Raw genomic sequence first — 20457 nt, 5'->3', positions numbered from 1 at the left:
CGGACGAGGTCAATTGGAGTAATTGGCCAGAAATAAACAAGATTTTGAAGGGCGGGAGAACGGGAGAGCTTGGGGGGAAGAGGGTGTCGAGGTGCCGGCGAGTGGGAAGCTTAGTTTATTCTGCAATCGGAACTCCGAAATGGTCATGGAGATGACGTTATAAGTCACGTGATGTCCCGAGAACGTCAACAAGGTCCCCGAGCCGGTCGGAAAGCCGGATATATTTGTCAGTCGACTGTTTTCGTTGACGCTGTCCATAGCTGGTTCTTTCAATGCATAGCATCATCTTGGCTGTGGATTGGTAAGCCGGCAGTTGATCTGACTGGGATGCCGAGAAGCTTGATCCCCAGGTCGAACGTTGTGGCTTAGATGCAGCTCGACTTGACGTACGTCAAACAAGCCACGAGATTCAACGGGTGTGGCTCAACGACCTCAGTTACTGAGTGAGAATGTGAGATGAGCATTATCAAGATGAGTGAGTAGGGAGCTGGCCTCGCTGTTCTTACACTGTTCTCTTCTCAGATCACTTTTTTCTTAGGTTATTTTTTTCATTCCTTACCGTCTTCCTTAGGTCATAATCCTTGAGGTTCTTAGATCAGGATTTATTACGACTCAACGATTTGGCTCGCTACACTCTGTGCTTCCAGACTTGAACAACACTGTATTCATCCAGCATTATCAGCCAAGTCCAAGCCAAGCATCGCTCCCATTCGCATGGTATTACATTCAACGACAATAGCCCATCTCCCCCCGATAGGCGAGCGGCCTCCTCACGCACCTTGCTTTCATCAACATCAAACTGTCACCCTCTTCAACTTCAGGCTCTTCATGCCGCCTCTCCTTGAAACCTCCTCTAACATAGGCATTGCTGCGTAACCCGGCCCTCAAAATCGGCGTCACCTGCCGCCCGTTTATATAACCCCCACAAATGCGCCGGTATTCGCAGATATATGTCCCCCCGCCCTTTGTACTTTTTCGAAAATGGTCCGGTTCGCTCATCGGCGTGGACAGCCAGATTTGGACCCGGCTTGGATAGCCAGGATATCAGAAACACCGCCCTTCGTCCATGTCGTCGAATTCGTTGTGGTATTATTGGTATTTCGGCCCGCTCCCTTACAAGTATACATCGAGTCGTGAGCGTCTTCAAGCATCGCATGCAAGTCGTTATATCGAATCACCACATCACCTCTCGTTCTCCTTCTCCGCGGCTTCCTCAACGCCCCCTGGCTCCGGCAGCTCCATCGGCGGTTTGGTTTGTACCGGCGTGGAGGTAGAGTCTCTCTGCCTCCCAGAGTCGTGACTCTCCCTCCTCAGCATCCCCACGTCTTGGGTCTGAGCCATTGTCGGGGTGTTTGCCTGGCTCCCTCCTCGCTGCCCGTGGTAGTGGATGACCTGAGGAGGTGCTTGTCCTGAGTGTAGTCCCAGCTGCTGGGTCGGATACGGGTCAAGGTCTTTGCTCGAGGTCGAGAACATCGACACGATAGGCTGATGGTACCCGTTAGTCGCATTGCTGGAAGATGGAGTGTGGCCATATTGACCGCTATGCTCCGCTTGAGTAGGCGTGCCCACATCGTTTGGGGAGCCGTTTCCCTCCACCAGCTGGCCCGTCAGGCTGTTCATTCCACCCTCAATGTCCCGAAGGAGTCGGACGTATTCCTCGGGCACCAGGCCGCTCTCCTGCGTCTTCGGGTCCTCGGCCACCAGCCAGCCCTGCCCGTGCCGGTACGAGACCCAGATGATTTGGCCCTCTACCAGGGGCAGCTCGTTTTCGTTCTCCCGCTCGAAGTCGAACAAGGCGACGGCCTTGCCGTGGAACTCCTCGTCCGGCGATGTAATGGTAAACTGATAATCTCGTGAATAGCGAGACTGATCCTCTTCATTGTATCCTGGGGACGATGGGGGGCTGGAAGCATCTGACCCGGGCTGATAATACTCACCGCCGTCGGCAGGACGGGGCTGCTGGGCAATATGATATGCCCGGCTGTGTCGTGCCTGGTCCGGCGGATAAGTGACATACTCTCCACCAGGGCCGTTGGCCTCGCCGCCGTTGTTCACATAATATCTCTCGCTGCCATCCCCACCGGTTCCCACGTAATAACCCCGCTCATGATCAAAGTTGGACGGGTGCAGATCAACCTCGCGAGTCCTTCCCCTTAATGCCGCAGCTGCCGAGGTCGACTTGTGTTTGCGGTGTCGTGTAGCGACGACGGGGCTTTGTAGGTCTTCATCCTCGCTCCACGGGGGACCATCTCCGAATTGAATGGGAGCAAGCTCATGGCCACGGTTGTATGCATCGGTACCCCATGAATCCCAGGGCATCTTTTGTTCCCAAGAGGCCGGAGGGTCTGATAGTCTGCGATGCTCGCTTGCCGGGGTTGTCATGCCCGAGGGCGGACCCGAGGGCTCTGGTGGCGGACCATAGTGCAACGGGTGCGTGACTGGGTATGCAAAGTCCCGCACCTGAGTATATGGTAGAGTCGACGGGTACATGGGGATTAGGTGAGAAGTCGGACGGGACCTCGTGGGCAAGGAGCCCGTCGAGTATTGGGAGAGTCGGCTCCTGGAGGCGTGCGACATTGGGCGCGATGTGATGCTTCGGCGCGATGGTGGGGAGGTAATCAGAGGCGGCAGCGCGGGGTGGTTGGGGGTCGGAGGAGAGGACGCAGCTGCTGGAGGAGAAGTCGCTGGAGAAGTCGTCGACATTACCACTGTCATCGACATGCCTCACAAGACAAGTCAAGCGACAGTCGTGCGATCTGGCGCACACGGCCGCGCAACCGCCGAAGGATGCGGACCGTCTGTTGCGGCACGCGCGCGGGGTGGCAGTAAGATGACGGGTAGAGACTCGGGTTCCCGCGGCGAGATCGAGACGGGCGAGGCTCGTACGAGATGCGACGCTTGCGCAGAGGAGGGCGATGCTTGATATTGCGGGTTGAAGTTGTCAGCGCAGGGCGTCGTCCGGGCAGAGCTGTCCAAGCAGTCGGATGGACGTCAAGTCAGCCGCAGCGCTAAGGCTCTTGTCCCTCGGGGAGGGGGGGACACAACGTTGGGCGGGCTCCAGTCCGGGTGGGATAAGCCAAGCCCTAATGCAAATGCGAGACGACCAGTCGTCAGGCGATAAATAGAGCAGGTGAACTTGTAAGGCAACCTACGGAGCACCGCGAGTTGCAAGTGGGGAGAGAGGGATTGCAAAGGAGCGTAGAGAAACAGAAGCAGAAACAGAAAACAATGGATGTATGGGGGAGCCCGGCGACGCTCGGGACAAGGGCTCAAGCGATTGCCTATGCCTGTCTGCTCCAACTGTCCTTGGCCTGCGCTCGCGCTTGCGCTTTGGGCGAGTAACAAAGGGCCTGGCCTGGGGTAGGATTGGATCCCAAGTTGTGATGGGAGAGTGAGAGAGAGGATGGATGGAAGAGAGGGCCGAAGAAGAGAGGGTCGTCCGTCCGTCGACAACCCACGACGAGGGACATGGCAAGGTTGGTCTGGTCGTTTGTACACCAAGGTACCTCCCGTCTCGTCACCCCCCGCCGTACCGACCGTTGTAAGGCGAGGCATGGAGTGGAGCGGAGGTTGCCAGTGGAGGGGGCGCTGGGCGCTATAGCGCACCACACCACTGAAGCAAGCGCCTCGCGCACTGATCCTACTGGCTGCGCGTTGGAGACCCAGCGAGTCAGCGCCTGTAAGTCGGGTCCAAGAAGCCCAATGGCACCCAACGACTGAGCTCCTCTGTCTGTCAGCTGTCGCCCGTTGCTTCTTTGGCGCTAGCACGCATGGGATTGATCTGAACATGATGCTAGAAACGGCCTGATCTGGGGGCGACGGAGATCTGAGGTAAATACGGCCAGTAGACGGACGTTGGGTGCTTCCATGCGGGAAGAAATGGCCGGTTTCATCGATAGTTGGATGGAGGGCTCTGGTTGAGATGAGGGGTCACGAAGTACCTTGTCGTACATCCTGTCCGTCCAGCTTGGAGCCGCAACCATATCCATCTCTACCATTGAAGCACCCAGAAACGACCCAGACGCAATCGCTCACATTTTTTTTTTCTCATGCATGCGCAGAACCAACAGATGTCCCCAATGTCTCGTCTCCCATGGCCGGATCCTTGACCTCCCTCGTGTTCTCGTCGGAAGCACGTCGTCTCTGCGCACATACACACACGCACACACACATGTATACACACACCAACACGTACGACAACGTCTAGAGAGCCGTGGTACGCCATGCCGGACGGGGATCGCCCTGGATACCCACCCGACCTGCTGGAACCTCAATCTGGGATGGCGGCCCTGCTCATCTCTTTGCCTGGCAAATTTGACTAGGAGGGCGACCAGGGCGGGCAGGGCCGTAACCGTTCCAAGGTCGCGATGGGAGCAATCTCCGGGCGGCCACCGTCTGGTTGCCGTCGCAATGGAATCGTCTCAACGTACGTCTTCGGCTTGCCTGGAAATTACCATCATCATGGCGCGCAGGATGATGAAACTCGACGCCCCGAAGGTTGTGTGGCAGGGGCCATCATGGATGGATTAGGTTGGTTACGTATGTAGGTAGTGAGGCGAGCCTAAGCAGACAAGGTGGTGGCCATCGATCAACCATCAACCATTCTCTGATTCCGTGTCACACGTCCTTGTTCTTGTTGCTCGCTCTTCAACTTGCTTCTTCTTCAACTGCCCTTGGGAGCCGCACAGATCAGAGTGGGATAGATGCCGGTCCCGAATCTCGTCCCGGCGCCCGAGGCGTCGATGGCTTCCGGCTGCATGCCCGCAATCCTGCCGTGAGCACGAGACAATTTCTGCATCTCAAGCCAGGTCGGTGTAGCGTAATTGGATTTGCAGGGTTGTTACAGGTGAGAGAGAGAGGATGCGATATTACTCTCAGCTTAGTAGAGGAGGGTGTTTTGGAGAGTGAGGTCAGTTGGAGGATGGTTGGGTATACACTTAACTTACATGGCACCTCAGCTACGGCCTCAGCTTTGGTCGAGAAAGAGTGCTCATCAACATGACATCTATGGCGAGCTCACCGCAACGCCAGCTCCTTTTCATTGTCCAACGTCTCCTTTTTCAAGCCTCCATGCAACCGGTGATGCAAGACGGCTTGTTCTCAAAGTGTTTCTATTTCTGGCAACTCTGCACTTTAGCTCATTTACACCCACTCCCTGATTGGCGTTGCCCAATGCGTCGTCTGTTTCAGGTTATGCGGGCGCCTAACAGCCAATAGCGTATGCCGAGCCAAGTTCTTCGGTGGGGAGCAGCAGGTCGGTTCTCATGTGCACAGCGATGGACGAGTGTCCGTCTGACCATCCGTGAATGAGCGAGTCCAACTTCATCTTGCCTGGCATCAATTTATTCCAACGTAATCTTGCAAGGGTCAGGTGATGACTTCTGACTGTTGCTTGGGTCGGATATCGAAGCCGACGGGACTTGTGCATGGCTACTATTTCAGGTATCTGTGGCAAGGCCTTTCATCTATTTTGGATGCCTAAGCTCTTGGCAGAGGGGCGTTTAATTCTCCGTCGTCGAAATCATGCTTGTTTTCATTACAAAAAACGGAAGGGTTGAACATTGCAACTATTTTCCTGGTGTTCTCTACTCGCCCGATGAATTAACCTCAAGCCCATCATCAGTCGGTTCCGAGGTCTCAGCTTACATCATCTGGATGACCAAGCGATCATACTTACCGGGCTTTAGCCGACAGTGTGGGACGTCACTTCCAGCCTCGCCTAGGTTTTTCACCAACCTCACAACCTTCTCCTCTACATTCCTCAAACAACAAAGACACGCACAAATCGCATTGCGCAGCGCGTGAGCAACGAGGCGAAATGACATGATCAAAACAATTGTCTGAGGCCGAGAGTTCGTAAGTACACTTTCAACTAACGCGTTTGCTTTCTATGATGAACTCAATTATTGGAGCTGTCTGAATTTCAATTGCTGAAAAGACACCTTATACGCTTTTTTATCTGATTTATGATCGCGCATCTCTCTTACTCTAGCCTGTTCAACTCCCGCGGCCTGTGACTAACTCTGATGCTTATAGTTTTTGCCGTGTCTGTTCCCCCAAAGGATGCCACGCGCCCCTGCGCCTCATCACGACCTCGTTTATTCGCCAGGCTAAAGAACCCGAAAGATGGAGGCTGCGAACGGAGGATCCGCCGCTCAGGGTCAGAATGGCTCGGGTGGGCAGTCTGACGGATACAAGCTCACATTCTGCACTGTATGTGCGAGTAACAATAACAGGTTAGATGCCTTGGTCTCCCGACCCGGACTGCTGTGATGCTTACTGGTCACACAAACAGATCCATGGAGGCACATCTCAGACTTTCCCAGGCGGAGTACCCAGTCATATCATTTGGTACTGGATCTCTTGTCCGTCTGCCGGGTCCCACTATCACACAGCCCAACGTCTATCACTTCAACAAGACATCCTACGACAGCATGTTTAAGGAACTTGAATCCAAGGATCCCCGGCTGTATAAAAACAACGGAATCTTGAACATGCTTAACCGAAATCGAGGCGTCAAGTGGGGACCTGAACGCTGGCAAGACTGGCAAGTAGGTGTCCCTCGCCTGAACCATTCTAAGGACCGTGGTAGCGAGGGCACCGAGGGTGGCTTGGTTGATGTGGTCATTACCTGTGAGGAGCGGTGCTGGGATGCCGTTATTGATGACCTTCTTAACCGGGGATCTCCCCTCAATCGACCTGTCCACGTTATCAACGTCGAGATCAAGGATAACCACGAAGAAGCCGCTGTTGGTGGTCAGGGCATTCTGGACCTTGCCAATTCTCTCAACGCCGTGGCTCGAGAAGAGCGAGACTCTATCGGCGCCGCCGCATTTGACAACGGCTCCGCTGCTAGCAGAGCCACTTTTGACGAGCGAGTTCCCGATGTCCTTGCCTCCTGGCAGGAGAGATGGCCCAACCTTCCGGCTACATGGACCTTGGCTTGGTTCTGAGAACACGCTATTGGCCCCGTTTTGTCGAGCTGTTGATGCGCATGTTGCCGTTTTATTGGCTGTTTTATGCCAAACAGCACTATTATGAGTGATTAAGAGATACCACGCCGGACCTCCCGGCCAGCAGCCTTTAGGCAAACGAGCGAGCATTCTCTCGCAAAATTGGGAACGCTGGGACAACAGGGGCGCAGCCCGTCATGGATTCACGCGTAGATTCTGATCGGAGAGCCAAGGGATGGCCTGCTTCAACTCACAATATGAGCCGAGGTGGCGGAGATCACAAACAGATATCTCCGACGAGACTGGTGAAATTGGTCTCGTGCACTATTCGTGTGAGCATGAAGACTGAGCCTGGGCACAGCTCCGTGAACAACCTCGGCCATGTGCAGTTCCGGCTTGGACTTTCCATGAAGTAGAGCCCCCATGGGTCATTATTGCCGGCCGTTCCGTTGATGTTCCCGCCGTAATAATGATATCGAGAGAGAGGAGGCAGATCACAACGCCGGCGCTTGAAGGACCCTCACAGTGTTTTGAACACACGACTTTCATAGGCAGTCAGAGACCGCTGATCATGATCGACCTCATATCGCAATGAAGATTCTCGCAGGCTGCATCTGCAACGAGCTGTTTCTGGAGACGCTTATCGATCTGAATCTTGCACCCGTCCCATCCGTCGCAAGACCATGGTGCTGATCCCACCAGCTGAGTTGACCTGTGTTTTGACGACGCTCCAGCCAGATTCATCCTCCTGTGCCCCTATTTACGGGGCCCACGACACGCGAAAGATGGGGGCCCAATCCGAGTGACGGGTCTAGACTGTCAAGAAGGCAAGGCAGGCCGTCAAGAAGTCGAGACAGGCCAAGAAGTTGAGACGGTCAAGAAACGACAAGACACCAGGACAAAGGCAGTAACTCCTCATATGGTAGTCTAAGGATAGGTGCAAAGATGATGAGAAAATACACAAAAGACCATCAAAGCATAGTCTTATTATGATCATTTCTGTGACCATTTCAGTGTTCTTAATGAAAATACTTAGGCCATGGTACTCCGTCACAGCATTCGAGAAGAATTACACGCTCTCTACCCCTGGCTCTTGGCCCGTACGAAATGTTCTAGATCGGTGCTTGAAGGGATCTTCGGGTCTCTCCCCCTGGTTGCTAGACGACGGCTTTCCATGTGAGACCAAATGACTCCTTGATCAATGTCTTTCTTCAACGGTGTCTTGTCTTTGCATCAACTCGCCTATCAGAGACCGGATGTTGCATCATCTGAGTCGCGTGTCTTGGTCCAAGATTAAGGTTGTGAGTGGCTTTGCCCTTAACATCGAATCCCGGGCCCTCGCTCTCTACTTGACTTGACCAGGCGCCTATCCAGGGGGTCCAAGTCCAAGAGGCAACCCGAGGGACCTCTTACATGCCGCGTAATGAGAATGGATGAGCGGCGAAGGCCTCCATGGACAGGGCACGTCCGCCTCTAAAATTAGGTTCGACGCCACGAGCTCTCTTTGTGGATCATTGTGAATTTGGCTTAGCGTCAGTGCTGCTTCATTGACATCGACTTACAAGATCAGGGGTCAATGGTTAACGGGCTGAACTCAGGGACGTGAAAGGGTCCAGTCTTAAACGGAAGTGCCAAGCAAGTATGCGTGCCTGGCTTATTCATTTTCGAGTTCTCGTTCGTGCCTAGACGTCTTGCCAAGCAGTCTCCCCCAGTGTGTTTTGGAGACTCTGTTAGCGATCAGTTCATCCTAGTTAGAGGATCTGTTGAGTCGTAACAAATGCAACAGTTTCTCGAGAGAATTGAACTAACATGGGGCTTCGCAGGCATCCAAATCCTTCTTATGATTTTGCGCCTATCTAGGCATCTATTTAAGCTGGTTCAGAAACAATATATATTATATGTCTTGACGAGCGCGGCTGTCCGCGGCGCCGTCGGCACCCCGCGGATTCCGTAAGCTCAAGATGCACGATATAAGCAACATAAGAGAGATGGACATCTTGTGGTATGAGGCTTCAGAGTTCACCCAGCATTCTCGCCCAATAGCACTCTTTCGAGTAACAATCATCAGATCATCCATCACATGGCGTCGCAACGGAATGGCGAGCCACAGACGGCCGCCAAACAGCCAAGAGTCATCCGGCCAATGAGCCACAAGTACGGCCCTGTCTAAACGTCACCTTCCAGCCTCATTCTAACAACATACCAGTGAAGCTTACCATTCAGCTTTACATGTGTTACGCCAGAGTGCTGCTACCGTTGTGGCATGCCACTACAGATTGCCAGAAGAGCTCACTGGTCGAGGCACTTTCGAAGCTGTGCAGGATGCCTTCCACCGGGCTATGGCACTCACGGTGCTTGAGCACCCGATGTTGCAAGTGGGTATCCTCAACGAAGACTCGGCTGTACCATCCTGGATCGAGCTTGATTCGGTTGATCTGAGTGCGCACATTGAGTGGGAAGAAGTCAAGCCTTCGCAGGACCGCGTTGCTCGTTCGCGGGAGGTGACTCTATACCAGCTTGATACGTTTTTTGCTAATGTAGAATCCAAGCCTGGCTGGAGAATGTCAGTTCTCAGGGAAGAAGGGAACCTCTCCTCTCTCGAGGTTATCTTTTCCTGGAACCATGCCAACGTGGATGGTGTGTCCGGGAAGATCTTCCACCAAAGCCTGCTGCGCAACCTCAATGATCCCAGGATCAATGAAGAGTTACCCTCTCTCAAGGGAACGGTGCTCCATCTGGAGAGCGTGGCCGACAGGTTCCCTCCGCCGCCAGAAAGTCTCGTCAATATTCCAATCTCGCTCACGTTTGCCCTCTCAACCATCTGGAAAGAACGCAGACCCCCGTTCCTCGTGTGGGGTGATTCTACTCACGCAACTTGGGCTCCGATCCGCGAGGAGCCATACAAGACCCAGTTCCGAACATTTTCGGTTGATGATGCGACAGTGAAGAAGGTTGTCAGTGCGTGCCGAGAACACAAGACTACCATTGCCGGCCTCTTACACGCACTGCCACTGGCATCCCTGGCTCTGCAGCTAGACGAGGGCAAGGAGCATTACAAGGAGGACGCCAAAACAATGCATGCCATTACTGCCTTGGATACTCGTCGGTTCATGCCCACGAAACCCACGGAATATCCGTGGCATGTGCCCGAGAGAACCATGGATAATGAACTCAGCCTCTCCTTCCACACGTTCGATTCCAAGCTATTAGCGGAAATCCGAAGCAAGGCGAAGGAAGCATCCTCTGAGAACGAGATCATGAACATGCTCAAGGATATCGTTTGGTCTGCCGCAGCAAAGACTAGGCAAGAGATCCAGGAGAAGCTCGACAACGGCATGAACAACGACCTGCTAGGTTTGATGAAGTTTGTCCCAGACTGGCGAGCGCAGAAGATGAGCCAGCTCAAGAAGCCACGAGGAAGTGCATGGGGTGTCTCCAACCTGGGAACTCTAGACGGGGAGGTGGAGGGCCCTGGCTGGAAGATCGAGAGAGCCGTGTTTCAGCTGAGTTGCGAGATTACATCGCCCGTGTTCCATATCAGCTCCATCAGCGTAAAGGGCAGAGAGCTTTGCGTGGACGTCAGCTGGCAGGAAGGGGTGATCAATGAGGCGATTGGTGATAAGTTGGCTGAGGATATGGAAGCTTGGTTAAGGTTTCTTGGTGCGTAGCCTTGGAATGATGGGACCTGAGATGAATCATCGTGGAGATGGACTTGACGTCCGCAAAGGAAAAGCTCTATGTCTTTGTTAGTAAAAGTAACTTAATCAAGATCCATGTCTTTCTTTGCTTCGGGACGGTAATAACATGTTGCGTGTCTTTCATGGGCATCCATATCAGACGGTGAGGGTGAGAGAACTCTTGTTAAAGCGGCACTGCTCATGTCGAGTCTGACAGCACGACAACCTTGCTCCAGTGGGTGGCTCCCTCTAGGATCCCGTCCCTCCCCAGCGCCTCGCTCGGCAAGCCGCTAAGCTTTGCGAGTCCAGCTTGGATGAAGCAACGAATCACGGGTCGAGCCAGCGTCGGCTTCAGGGGCAAGTCCCCAGGGTGCAGGGATCGATTGGAGGTTCGCTCAGGGCGGCGCACACTGTGGGCGCTAGAAGAGGGTGGACGAGCTGCATCGAGATTGGCTGGGTGCCCCTTGCGCCAACGTCGACGCAGCCAGAGGCAGCCTCCATCTCAGCCATTTTCTGCAACCACTCAGTCGAGTGTATCTGGTTTCATGCAATCTGACGATGGTTATCGAATGGACTGCAGAGAAGAGACGATAGCTGCAGAAGGAGTTCAGCTGGCCTCGCGCACGCGGCATCTGCGGGAGTGTGAATGCAGGCGTGGTGTTGTGCGGTGGGTTCGAGAAATTGCGGTCCAGTCGGTCCAAGAACAATCAATTAATTGCTGTCCAGGGGGAGACGCGGCCTGTTGCCCATGCCATGTTCGTCCCGCGTATTGCAGACCGAGCCAATACAGAAGCTCATTTCCCGCCGAGATCTGACTGTGCATTGGATGCATGCATTCGCAAAAGCAGCATCACAAGTAAAAACTTGGGGGAGGATGCAGCGCACAGTACAGCACTGTTAACGTATGCACACGCTATTCTTGGTGGTGGAGTCAGGGGACCTGTTGATCCATTGCTTCCTTCCATGCTTGCTTGATTGATTGATTCACCGATCAACTTCTTTCCACCCCCGAATCCGATTCAAGCTAAACCCCAACCCCCTTTTGGATGAAAGTAACGGGACGCTTTCATCCATTCATTCATCCCATCCCCCTTCCCTCCTCCAGTCTCGCTCGCTTCGCTTCGGTCTCGGATTCGTGGAGTCGCTCGCCTTCTTTGTTATCGAAGGAAGGAAGGAACGGCAGAGTTCAGTTCCATCCTCCATTCTATCCTTCCCTGCTCTCCCGCAGTGCCCATTACTTCTCCATACCTTACCCATTTTTTATCACCACCGATTCACACTTCCGCATCATTACTCCCCCCCGAGACCGTCGTTGACTGACTCTCGAGTCGTCGTCGTCCCTCTCGGCCGCCCGGAGATCTTGGCGCTACTGGCTTGTCGCCCCTGAACGCCCCGAAAGACGCCAACCTTGTGGGGGAGCCTTGGCCATCGATTCCAAGGACGACACACCTGCATTTCGACCGGTCCCGTGTGGCGTCCTCTATGAGACAGGCGACTGGCGCTTGCTTGCTTGTTCCGTCTCCCTCCAGCGCTGCGCAGCGGCACCGGGCACCACCACCTTGTGCTTCCGTTCCCGTCTCCTCCTTGACTTCCTTTCACCATCATGAGCATCAGTGCGGGACGCAATGCGCCGCTATCCCCAGTCTCTGTAGTCGGTAGCGAGTTCTCAGTCTCAAAGTACCAGGCTGCCGACGACGGCCCCTTTCCCAACGGTCGATCCAACCTCGCCTCGCCCCCGAATTCGGGTGGCTCCAACAGCAACATGAGCATCAACGGCTTCGCCAACGCTCCTGGCCCCAGGAGCACCGGTGGTCCCTCGCCTCCCGCCTCCATCGCCCGCTCCAGCAATGGCACCAACATGTACGCTCGCAGCGACAGCGGCCGCAACAGTGTCCGCGGCGACCTCGACGAGGCTATCCTCAATGAGCACTACGTTGCCTTGCGCGCCTTCCTCAACACCCGTGACCCCAATCACAAGCAGCAGCCCAACAAGGCGCGGGACAAGCTGCTGCGTCTCTCCTCCGTCCAGTTCTACGAGCTCAGTACCGACGTATTCGACGAGTTGATCCGGAGGCAGGCCGCCGCCAGAGCCCCCCCGAACGCTCCCAGCGGACCTCCCGCCTTTCTGCTCCCCGAGAAGAACTTCCACCCGAAGCGAAACCAGGCTCGTCAGAGGCTTTCCTCCCTAGGTCCACCCCGATTCCGCGACCTCGCGGCCGATGTCTACCACGAGCTCGAACGCAGATTTCCTCGCTTTGTCGGGGCCGACCTCCCTCGGTCAGGAAGTCCCATGTCAATCCGGGGCGCTCCCGCAAGCCGCTCGGGCACACCGGTTAATGGTAATGGATTTCCCCCAAGGGGTCAAAGCCGCATGAGGAGGCCCTCTGATGCTCCATCTATGAGAGGCCCTGGACCGACAGATGCTTACGGGTTACCATCACCAGGTGCCCCCAATGGCGATTATGGAAGACCGACACCAAAGCAGCTCAACCAGAATAACACCATAGTTCCAAACAAGAGTACCATGCTAGAAGAAGACGACGAGGGTGACGGCGAAGGCGATTCATTTGCGCTAGAACAGGTTACGGACAATCGCGAGAGCAAGCGGAGTGCCGAGAGCGGTGTGACCTCGGAAGTGGGTGTTTTGGCGATGTTTGCCAACAGGGCTCAATGGCTAACCATTCGCAGGCCGATAAGAAGCTCATTGAAGACTATCAAAACCAGGTACGAGAATTACGCGAGAAGCTTGACGGTATGGAGGATGCTATGAAGAAGAAGGAAGAGGAGATGAACATGGCTCTGGACCAGGAACGGTCACGAGCAACAGCAACCAGTCTTGAGAAGCAGGAATGGAGCGATCTCCGGCTCAACCTCGAGAACAAGCTGGCTGAAGCGCAAAATCTGAACGACTCGATGAAGCAAGAACTGCAGCGCGTACGGGACGATCATGAAGCCGAGACGCAGAGGCTCAGGGATGAGGTGGCTGCAGCTCAGAGCGCACAACCCACCAGAAGCATTGAACCCGGTGCTGCAGACTCGGAATTGCAGCGGGAGAACGAGGAACTCCGACATGAGCTCCGGGAGCAACAGCAGGTAACAGAGGAGGTCCGGAAGGAAGCTCAAGAGTTTCTGCAAGAGATGCGAATCCTATCCCAGCAAAGTGGCTCAACATACGAACGACAAGCCGAGCTCGAGAAGACGATTGAGCGCCTTGAACATGAAGTACACGAATGGAGGAACCGCTATGCTCGCGCCAAGACGCAGCTCCGACATATGCGCTCGTCTTCTGTCGGTCTTGGAATGGAGCACGACGCTGCAAAGCACATCCGGGAGAAGGGATTTGTCGACGAGCATGGCCTTATTAAGGATGTCCACGTTACAAAGTTCCAGATCGCCGTTGACGAACTCCTGCAGAGGGCACGGTCTGACGACCCAGAGAAGGTGATTGATGCTATGAAGTCAGTCGTGGTCAGCGTCCGCCGCATTACCAAGGATATCGAAGGAGCCCAGAACCATGATGAGGAGTTTGCCCAGCAGCAGGCCAAGTTGAGGTCCAAGGTCTCATCTACCGCCAACAGCCTAATCACAGCCTCTAAGAACTTTGCCGCCGGTGCCGGAATGTCCCCCGTCTCCCTGCTCGACACAGCCGCTTCGCATCTCTCGGCTGCCATTGTGGATCTGCTCCGCCTGGTCAAGATCCGGATCACTCCAGCCGAGGAATTGGACGACGAAGAGGAGGATGGAACCGTGACACCTGTGGACTCAAGCGGCCTCTTCTCCCCCGTAGGCAACGACCAGGTTTCCGCTTCTCAGGGTACGCTCCCCCCGGCTCGACCCTTCCAAGGCCTCGGTGCCCGTGGTAGCGTGGACTCATCGGCCTACAGTCCTATAACCTCCCCCCGGCAGTCCAGGGATCCCTACTCCCACGACAGGTCCATGTCCAAGGATAGTGCGGTGCCAATCGGGCTCGGGTTTCCTGCGGTTCCAAGCGGCAAGCCAGTCAACGGACACGTAGCACCCCAACCGGATCCCCGAGCCGCCGAAGATCTCAAGGTCAGTGTGCCCTATTAAGTGTAATGATGAGCAGCTGTGCTGACTTGTACCTCAGCTCTACCTTGAAGATCAGAATGCCGTTCTAGCGGCCGATGTCCAGAAGCTCGTCAACACCATTCGTGGTGATGCCGATATGGAACAGATCATGGACGATATCGGATCTATTTCGGCCATCGTTGGCAGAATCATCTCGGACACACAATCCTCGGGCTTTGGCGAGATGGCAACGCAACTCACGCACTACAGAGCTCGACTCCTCGAGTCTGGTGATCAGGGCCAGGATATGGCTAACATCGGCATGAACACCAACTCTCACGAGTGGCGAATGTGGGTGCAAACACTACCACCTATTGCGTTTGAGATGGTACGCGAGTCCAAGGAGCTGGTGCAGCAGCTGGACAACGTGGCCAGGTCAGGGAGGGCGGATGACTTTTCGTAATTACCTTGCAATTAGCCGCTGAGATTCCGGATTTCGCCTTTTACGAACGGAAACGCGCTTGATACCCCCTGAGTGCCGACTTTGGCATCGGACAGTCGCTTTGGCTGTCCCAGTTTCTCGTCTTTGGATTTGGTGGACAAGGCCGGGGGTTGACGTCGAGGGTATCTCTTGGAAAGACGAGGCAGGCGGATCAAGGAGGATAAATGGAAGGGACTGCTGGGTAATGTGTGCATACGGGAAAGCATGGATACGGCGTTGGACAAGGTGCTGCTGATGACGCATGGTGTGAAGACATAGATCCTGGCAGTCAGTATATATATAAGCCGTGGTGGGTTATCAGACAGAGGGTCAAGACTTTATGGAAGCGAGCAAGGAGGGATTATCCTTTTTTGTTCAGACAAGACGATACGTGGACGATGATAATAGAGATAGATGATGAATGGAGATGTCTATCCAAATGCCGTCTGCGGTCAAATTTGTACTGGGCATAGCTACGTGTGCTCATGATTTGTTGCCTGACAACAGAATCAGGTTCCTCCTACATGCTAAGTCCAAGGATGACAGTGATATAAGCTAGTTTTGTTATTTATTGACTTGATGCCACTCAAAACGGGGATTAAAGTATCACAGTCGAAGTCTTGGTAATTCTAATAGTAACGGTTTCATATCCAGCCTGAAAGCTCAATGCACTCAAATCAACAAGGTTCTACGCTCTATCACTAATGGCCTCAATGACGCGCTGAAAACGAATGCGTACACCTCCGCCCGTGAATGTTTGCAATAATAGTAATTTCAGCGATAGGTTAAAGAATAAAACCCAGCTGTATATAGGTACCTAGTAAATAAAGTAGTATGTTTATAATGGCTGCATTAAGTAATAATAAAATATGACTAAATACAGTATTTAAAACCTTTATAAAATCACTATAAGTAAAACAAATAGAGCTCCCTTAAAAAGCTTATATTAGATAAGTTCTTCTCCTTGCCTGGTTATGCCGGCCGTTGCCGTTGGAAATCATCATTGGTATTGGGACGATTCGCGGAATAGGTCGTAATCTAATGTGTCGTCCGAAATCACAGTCAGTGCAATACGTGTCACCATAAGACACGCAACGTTTAATCCGAGACAGTGTGCAATTCGTCTGTGAAACCGTCAGTTTTTTTGCGAACAAGGTCTAAGAGACGTTACGATTGCAATTTATGTGGTGGGTTACTTACACGCGTCAACTCACGCGCATGGCTTTGTGGAGGCGGAGCGCTGTATTGTAATCCTGGATTTTCTTTGGATTTTGACACCACCTTCGAAACCTTCATCTTCATATCGTGGCGGAAGAGTCGCACCCGCTGGAAGTCAGCTGGTTGAGCAGGCGTGTTTACTGCAGCCGTTGCTCCCTTGCCCAAATCTTTTGACGAGGTCATTTGGTTTGAGCCGCCCGTGGCAGCTTCTTGCATACGAAACCACATGCCACAGTCAGACCTCGGACTAGACATATTAGTTCAAAGTTCAGGTCATAAACACTGGTGATTAATTCCTTACCACTGTGCTGTGATGCCCTCCGGTGCAGCTGTTTCTGTCCTGCAGCGTGGGCAAGCACCAGAAAGTCGTTCGGCCGTTTGAAATATCATGCTCATGTTGATCCGCATGCCTCTTCGTAGGCAAAGATGCAAAGGACGCTCTGGGTCCAGGTCTCTCCCCGAAGCGCTCTCTTCAAGAGCATACTCTCGCCTCATCACCATTTCGTGGCCATTCTGCCCTTTGAAATGACAGGATAGCAAGGCATATAATGCCTAGAAGTGATCAGAATAAATGTGGTGTAGGTTGTGGGTTAGGTATGTACTTACTTCCCACTCCAGTGAACCTAGCCATTCAGCCGGAATCGGAACTTGACGACCGAGTGCGTCTTCGATAATGGCGGGGAGCCCATTCGTAGGATCCATCGGGCGAAGGTGCGTCGAATTGAAGACCATGTCGACATTAATGGCATCTTGGGAGACCTGAATAAGTAGGTCTTTGACTTGAAGAATAGCGCTAAGGGCGTCCCCAGCCACGGCCAAGACACTGAGACTACTCTTGTCTTGTTTCGCAAGCAGCTGACTTAGTTCGTCCAGTTTCTGCGCCTGCTCATCGCTTGCCTTTCGCTGTTGTATGAGATGAAGCACTTCCTCTTGGCTAGCATATGTCTTTGACAGGAGTGTTTGCACTTCAGCGACTCGGTCAAGCAGGACAGCGTTGTCGACTCGAGCGGATTTCCTAGAGGGCCCCAAGTTAGCACTTACCTGACTTTCTATGATACCCTGAATGAGGCTCACCTTGCTGCAAGGCTAGTCAATAGTTGAAGCCTCTGGACGCTTTCCTGCAACTTCTCTCGTAGACATCGTATCCGCTCTTTCTCCCTTGTTGACCACTCGAGCTTTTTATAGGCATCTTTCAACTTCTTGCCAGAACCGCCTGGGTGAAGACTGCTCTTGTATCTTGACTGGAAGTGATCCAGGGCATCCTGTATCAGGGAGGCTGTCTTGTTAACGACGGATTTTGATGCTTGGTCGAGGTCTGCAAGGTAGGTGCTTGACTCGTGCTTTTCATAAGTTGCGACAACCTGAGGTAAAGGGTCTGTTAGTAGAATCACTTGGAAATTTCGAAAAGGGGGCTTCACCTGCGTCAATATGCGCACAAAGAAGTTGAGGTCCTCGCGAAGTTCCTGATATTCTTTGGAGCTCTCCCCAACTGCTCCGCATCCCACACCGACTGCTCGACCGAGTTGAATGGCGAGCTGGCAGAGCTGTATGATGTCGCCTAGACTTCCGAATGTGAGCGCGGCTTCCATGACGACAAATTCACGGAGGAATAGTTCGAGGTCGGTTTGCAAGAACAAAGGGTGATGGGTGCATCTTGTGTCAAGCTAAATGTCATGTTTGCCCCAGCGATCGATCGACTACCACTTCATCTGGCCAGAGCCTTGCGCTAGGCCAACACGGCATCTCATGCAGAGTCAAAGCCACAACATAGCCCTGCTCGTCTCGGATCTGTCATTTCTCTGTGAATGCGTCTATGTAACTGTGGCTGGAATTACATTCAAGCTGGCAAATGAGCTTTGACATGAGGCCATCCGCTGCACGTCGCTTAGTTCATCGGCTGCATGACATGGGTTGAAGCTGCTCACCGACAGAGATGCGGCCGTGGGGAGGTAAGGCAGTTTCGGCCAGAGCCTGATCTACACGGGCAGCCCTGAGGCCCTCCAGCTCTTGGTAGAACATGCTGAAAAAGGTGGCAGAATAAGATGGAAATGTAGCTGATGAAACACGTTGGTTGACAATCATCCTTCCAAGTACATTTAGACATGACACTCACATTTCATCAAGTCCCTCCTGACTACCTATATAGGTATTTACCTAATTCTTATGATTATGCGTCAAACAGTCAAGTTACCTGGTATTTATCGTAGTCGCTTCTCGATGACCTCTTGGATGAGATTCCTACTTACACCGACCGAGCGTCTAAGCAAGCCTGGCAACGTCCTCCAACCCTCGGTCGTCAACCACCAGCTCGCAAAACCCGTCGCAGCAAGACCAGTCAGACTGACGAACCACATATCCCAGTTCCTTGCTTTCCAGATGGGCATGCGCACGTCAGCAGTCTGTAGATGCATCGGCCGGAGTTCAACCCCGTCACGGAACCGCAGTTCCTGATCCGTCATGACCTCCTCAACAAGGTCAGCTGCGAGCTCCTTCCGCCGGGAGTTGATGACGGCAATGCGCTGCATGCGGCGGACGTTGCGGGTAAAGGTTCCGTCAACGTCGAGGATAACCTTTGTGATGGAGTCGCCGATGGATGACGGAGTGAGGTATGACTTGTCGAGAGAGAGGCCAACTCCGGCTGTAACAAGACGAGAGCTGTTGCAGAGTTGATCGAAGAAGTAGCCGACCACCAGAACCCGCTTTCCATGAAAGAGGGCTTCGTTGGCACTTGAACCACCGCCGTGTGTGAGAAAGAGGGCTGTATTGGGGTGCTCTAGAACGGCTCGTTGAGGGGCAAAGACGGGGAGGCGGAAGTGAGGATGGGCATCCTTGAGCATCTCTGCTACATTGAGGATGGAGCCGTCGGCGAGGGGGTAGGACTTTGACGTATCGAACTTGGCGCGGCCCTTGCGAGGGATGGCCCAGATGACGCCGTTGATAGAGCCAGCATCAAGAGCCTGAATGAGGCCCAGGGTCACCTTTTCAAGCTCTTCAGCCGGGAGAGCAACGTGAGTTCCAAGGGAGACGTAGATGGTCTTGTCGTGCGTTTCTAGGAACTCAGCTAGATCTCGGTCCAGAGGCGGATACTCGTCGCCCAGGATGGGACCGACTGAGGCCATCAGGGGTGGTAGCTCCTTAGGTGTTTCGAGGCCCCAGAACGAGTTGACCAGAACGAGATAATCTGGCTTGGTCAGGATGGGTTGGCTGTAGTGAACGCCAGCATCAGCGCGCATCTTGCGCGTCCAGCGCAGGAAACCTATAACGGTTGGGATGGCAGCGACAACGACGAATTCGTTTCGGAATCTTGACATCAGGGTGGCGTATTCTGAAGTCATGGCTCCGTCGGCTTGATAGCCGGGCTGGCCTGGCTGATAACTCACAGGGGCCATGATGAAGGGCATCTGAGGCCAAACGCTAGCGATCTGGATGTTGAACTGCTTAAGCATGTCCCTGGCAACATTATCGGCAAACCAGTCGGCAATGATAAAGTCGGGCTTTGTGGAGGCGTCCAGGCACAACGCTCGCACGCACTTGTATGCGTCGGTCCAGAAACGATCGAAGAGGTACTTGGACTTGCACATAGGAGCAAAGCCGTCCTTGTGCGTCCAGAGGCGCATGCGCTCGTAGTGGGCGTCCATCTCATCCTCTGGCGCCGCGGGGCCTGTTGTGTGGATGGTCTTGATGAAGGGATAGTCATTTGCCCAGGATTCTTGGCCGGCGCAGGTTGCGAATTGGATTTCGTGACCGCGAGAGGCCAGTACGGCGCCGATTTCGAGGACGGGAGCTACAGAGCGTTGTCAGTCGACGCTGTAGTTGCGAGGGTTGGCATTGAGTTACCAGCGTGTGTGAAGCCGCCCGTTGTGACCAGAAGGAGGATCCTCCTTCGCCATTCATTGCCTTCAGCCATTGTGCACAAGTTCAATTGATCAGACAAAACTACGGCGCATCAATTGAGAGCTCAATAACAGGGTCGGGCATTGACTTATAATCTTGTCAGGTGGATCTATGGTGTTGGTTCTAATGCATCGGGGTTTGGGCTTGTAGGGCTGAATCCCGTGCGGTGGTGTGATTTCTTCCGGAAGGATTCGAGTCCGATACA

At 53.7% G+C, this 20457-nt stretch overlaps 6 protein-coding genes across 6 annotated transcripts; 3 read left to right on the top strand and 3 right to left on the bottom strand.

The window, feature by feature from the left end:
• Positions 1-1182: 1182 nt before the first annotated feature.
• On the bottom strand, positions 1183-2490 carry NCS54_00135600 (SH3 domain-containing protein; the record flags this gene model as incomplete). The annotated part of the gene is made up of 1 exon (XM_053146985.1): positions 1183-2490. One exon carries the CDS (start codon positions 2488-2490, stop codon positions 1183-1185), a length of 1308 nt encoding a protein of 435 aa, XP_053002960.1.
• A 3636-nt stretch (positions 2491-6126) lies between these two features.
• NCS54_00135500 (Protein-serine/threonine phosphatase) lies at positions 6127-6953 on the top strand (the record flags this gene model as incomplete). Its single annotated transcript, XM_053146984.1, has 2 exons — positions 6127-6236; positions 6296-6953. 2 exons carry the CDS (start codon positions 6127-6129, stop codon positions 6951-6953), a joined length of 768 nt encoding a protein of 255 aa, XP_053002959.1.
• Positions 6954-9033: 2080 nt separating this feature from the next.
• NCS54_00135400 (Hypothetical protein) lies at positions 9034-10621 on the top strand (the record flags this gene model as incomplete). Its single annotated transcript, XM_053146983.1, has 2 exons — positions 9034-9107; positions 9160-10621. The coding sequence occupies 2 exons, from the start codon at positions 9034-9036 to the stop codon at positions 10619-10621; spliced, it is 1536 nt and encodes a 511-aa protein (XP_053002958.1).
• A 1612-nt stretch (positions 10622-12233) lies between these two features.
• NCS54_00135300 (Hypothetical protein) lies at positions 12234-15122 on the top strand (the record flags this gene model as incomplete). Its single annotated transcript, XM_053146982.1, has 3 exons — positions 12234-13265; positions 13319-14683; positions 14739-15122. The coding sequence occupies 3 exons, from the start codon at positions 12234-12236 to the stop codon at positions 15120-15122; spliced, it is 2781 nt and encodes a 926-aa protein (XP_053002957.1).
• Positions 15123-16081: 959 nt separating this feature from the next.
• NCS54_00135200 (Hypothetical protein) lies at positions 16082-17947 on the bottom strand (the record flags this gene model as incomplete). The annotated part of the gene is made up of 6 exons (XM_053146981.1): positions 16082-16264; positions 16355-16605; positions 16660-16910; positions 16965-17373; positions 17433-17719; positions 17777-17947. The coding sequence occupies 6 exons, from the start codon at positions 17945-17947 to the stop codon at positions 16239-16241; spliced, it is 1395 nt and encodes a 464-aa protein (XP_053002956.1). The 3' UTR covers positions 16082-16238.
• A 609-nt stretch (positions 17948-18556) lies between these two features.
• Positions 18557-20265, bottom strand: NCS54_00135100 (Hypothetical protein; the record flags this gene model as incomplete). The annotated part of the gene is made up of 2 exons (XM_053146980.1): positions 18557-20142; positions 20196-20265. 2 exons carry the CDS (start codon positions 20263-20265, stop codon positions 18557-18559), a joined length of 1656 nt encoding a protein of 551 aa, XP_053002955.1.
• Positions 20266-20457: the final 192 nt, after the last annotated feature.

The sequence above is a fragment of the Fusarium falciforme genome, chromosome 1 (assembly GCF_026873545.1).
Source record: "Fusarium falciforme chromosome 1, complete sequence".
NCBI classification, from domain to species: domain Eukaryota; kingdom Fungi; phylum Ascomycota; class Sordariomycetes; order Hypocreales; family Nectriaceae; genus Fusarium; species Fusarium falciforme.
Note: the sequence above shows the minus strand (reverse complement) of the source record. Positions and strands in the feature narration are given on the sequence as shown.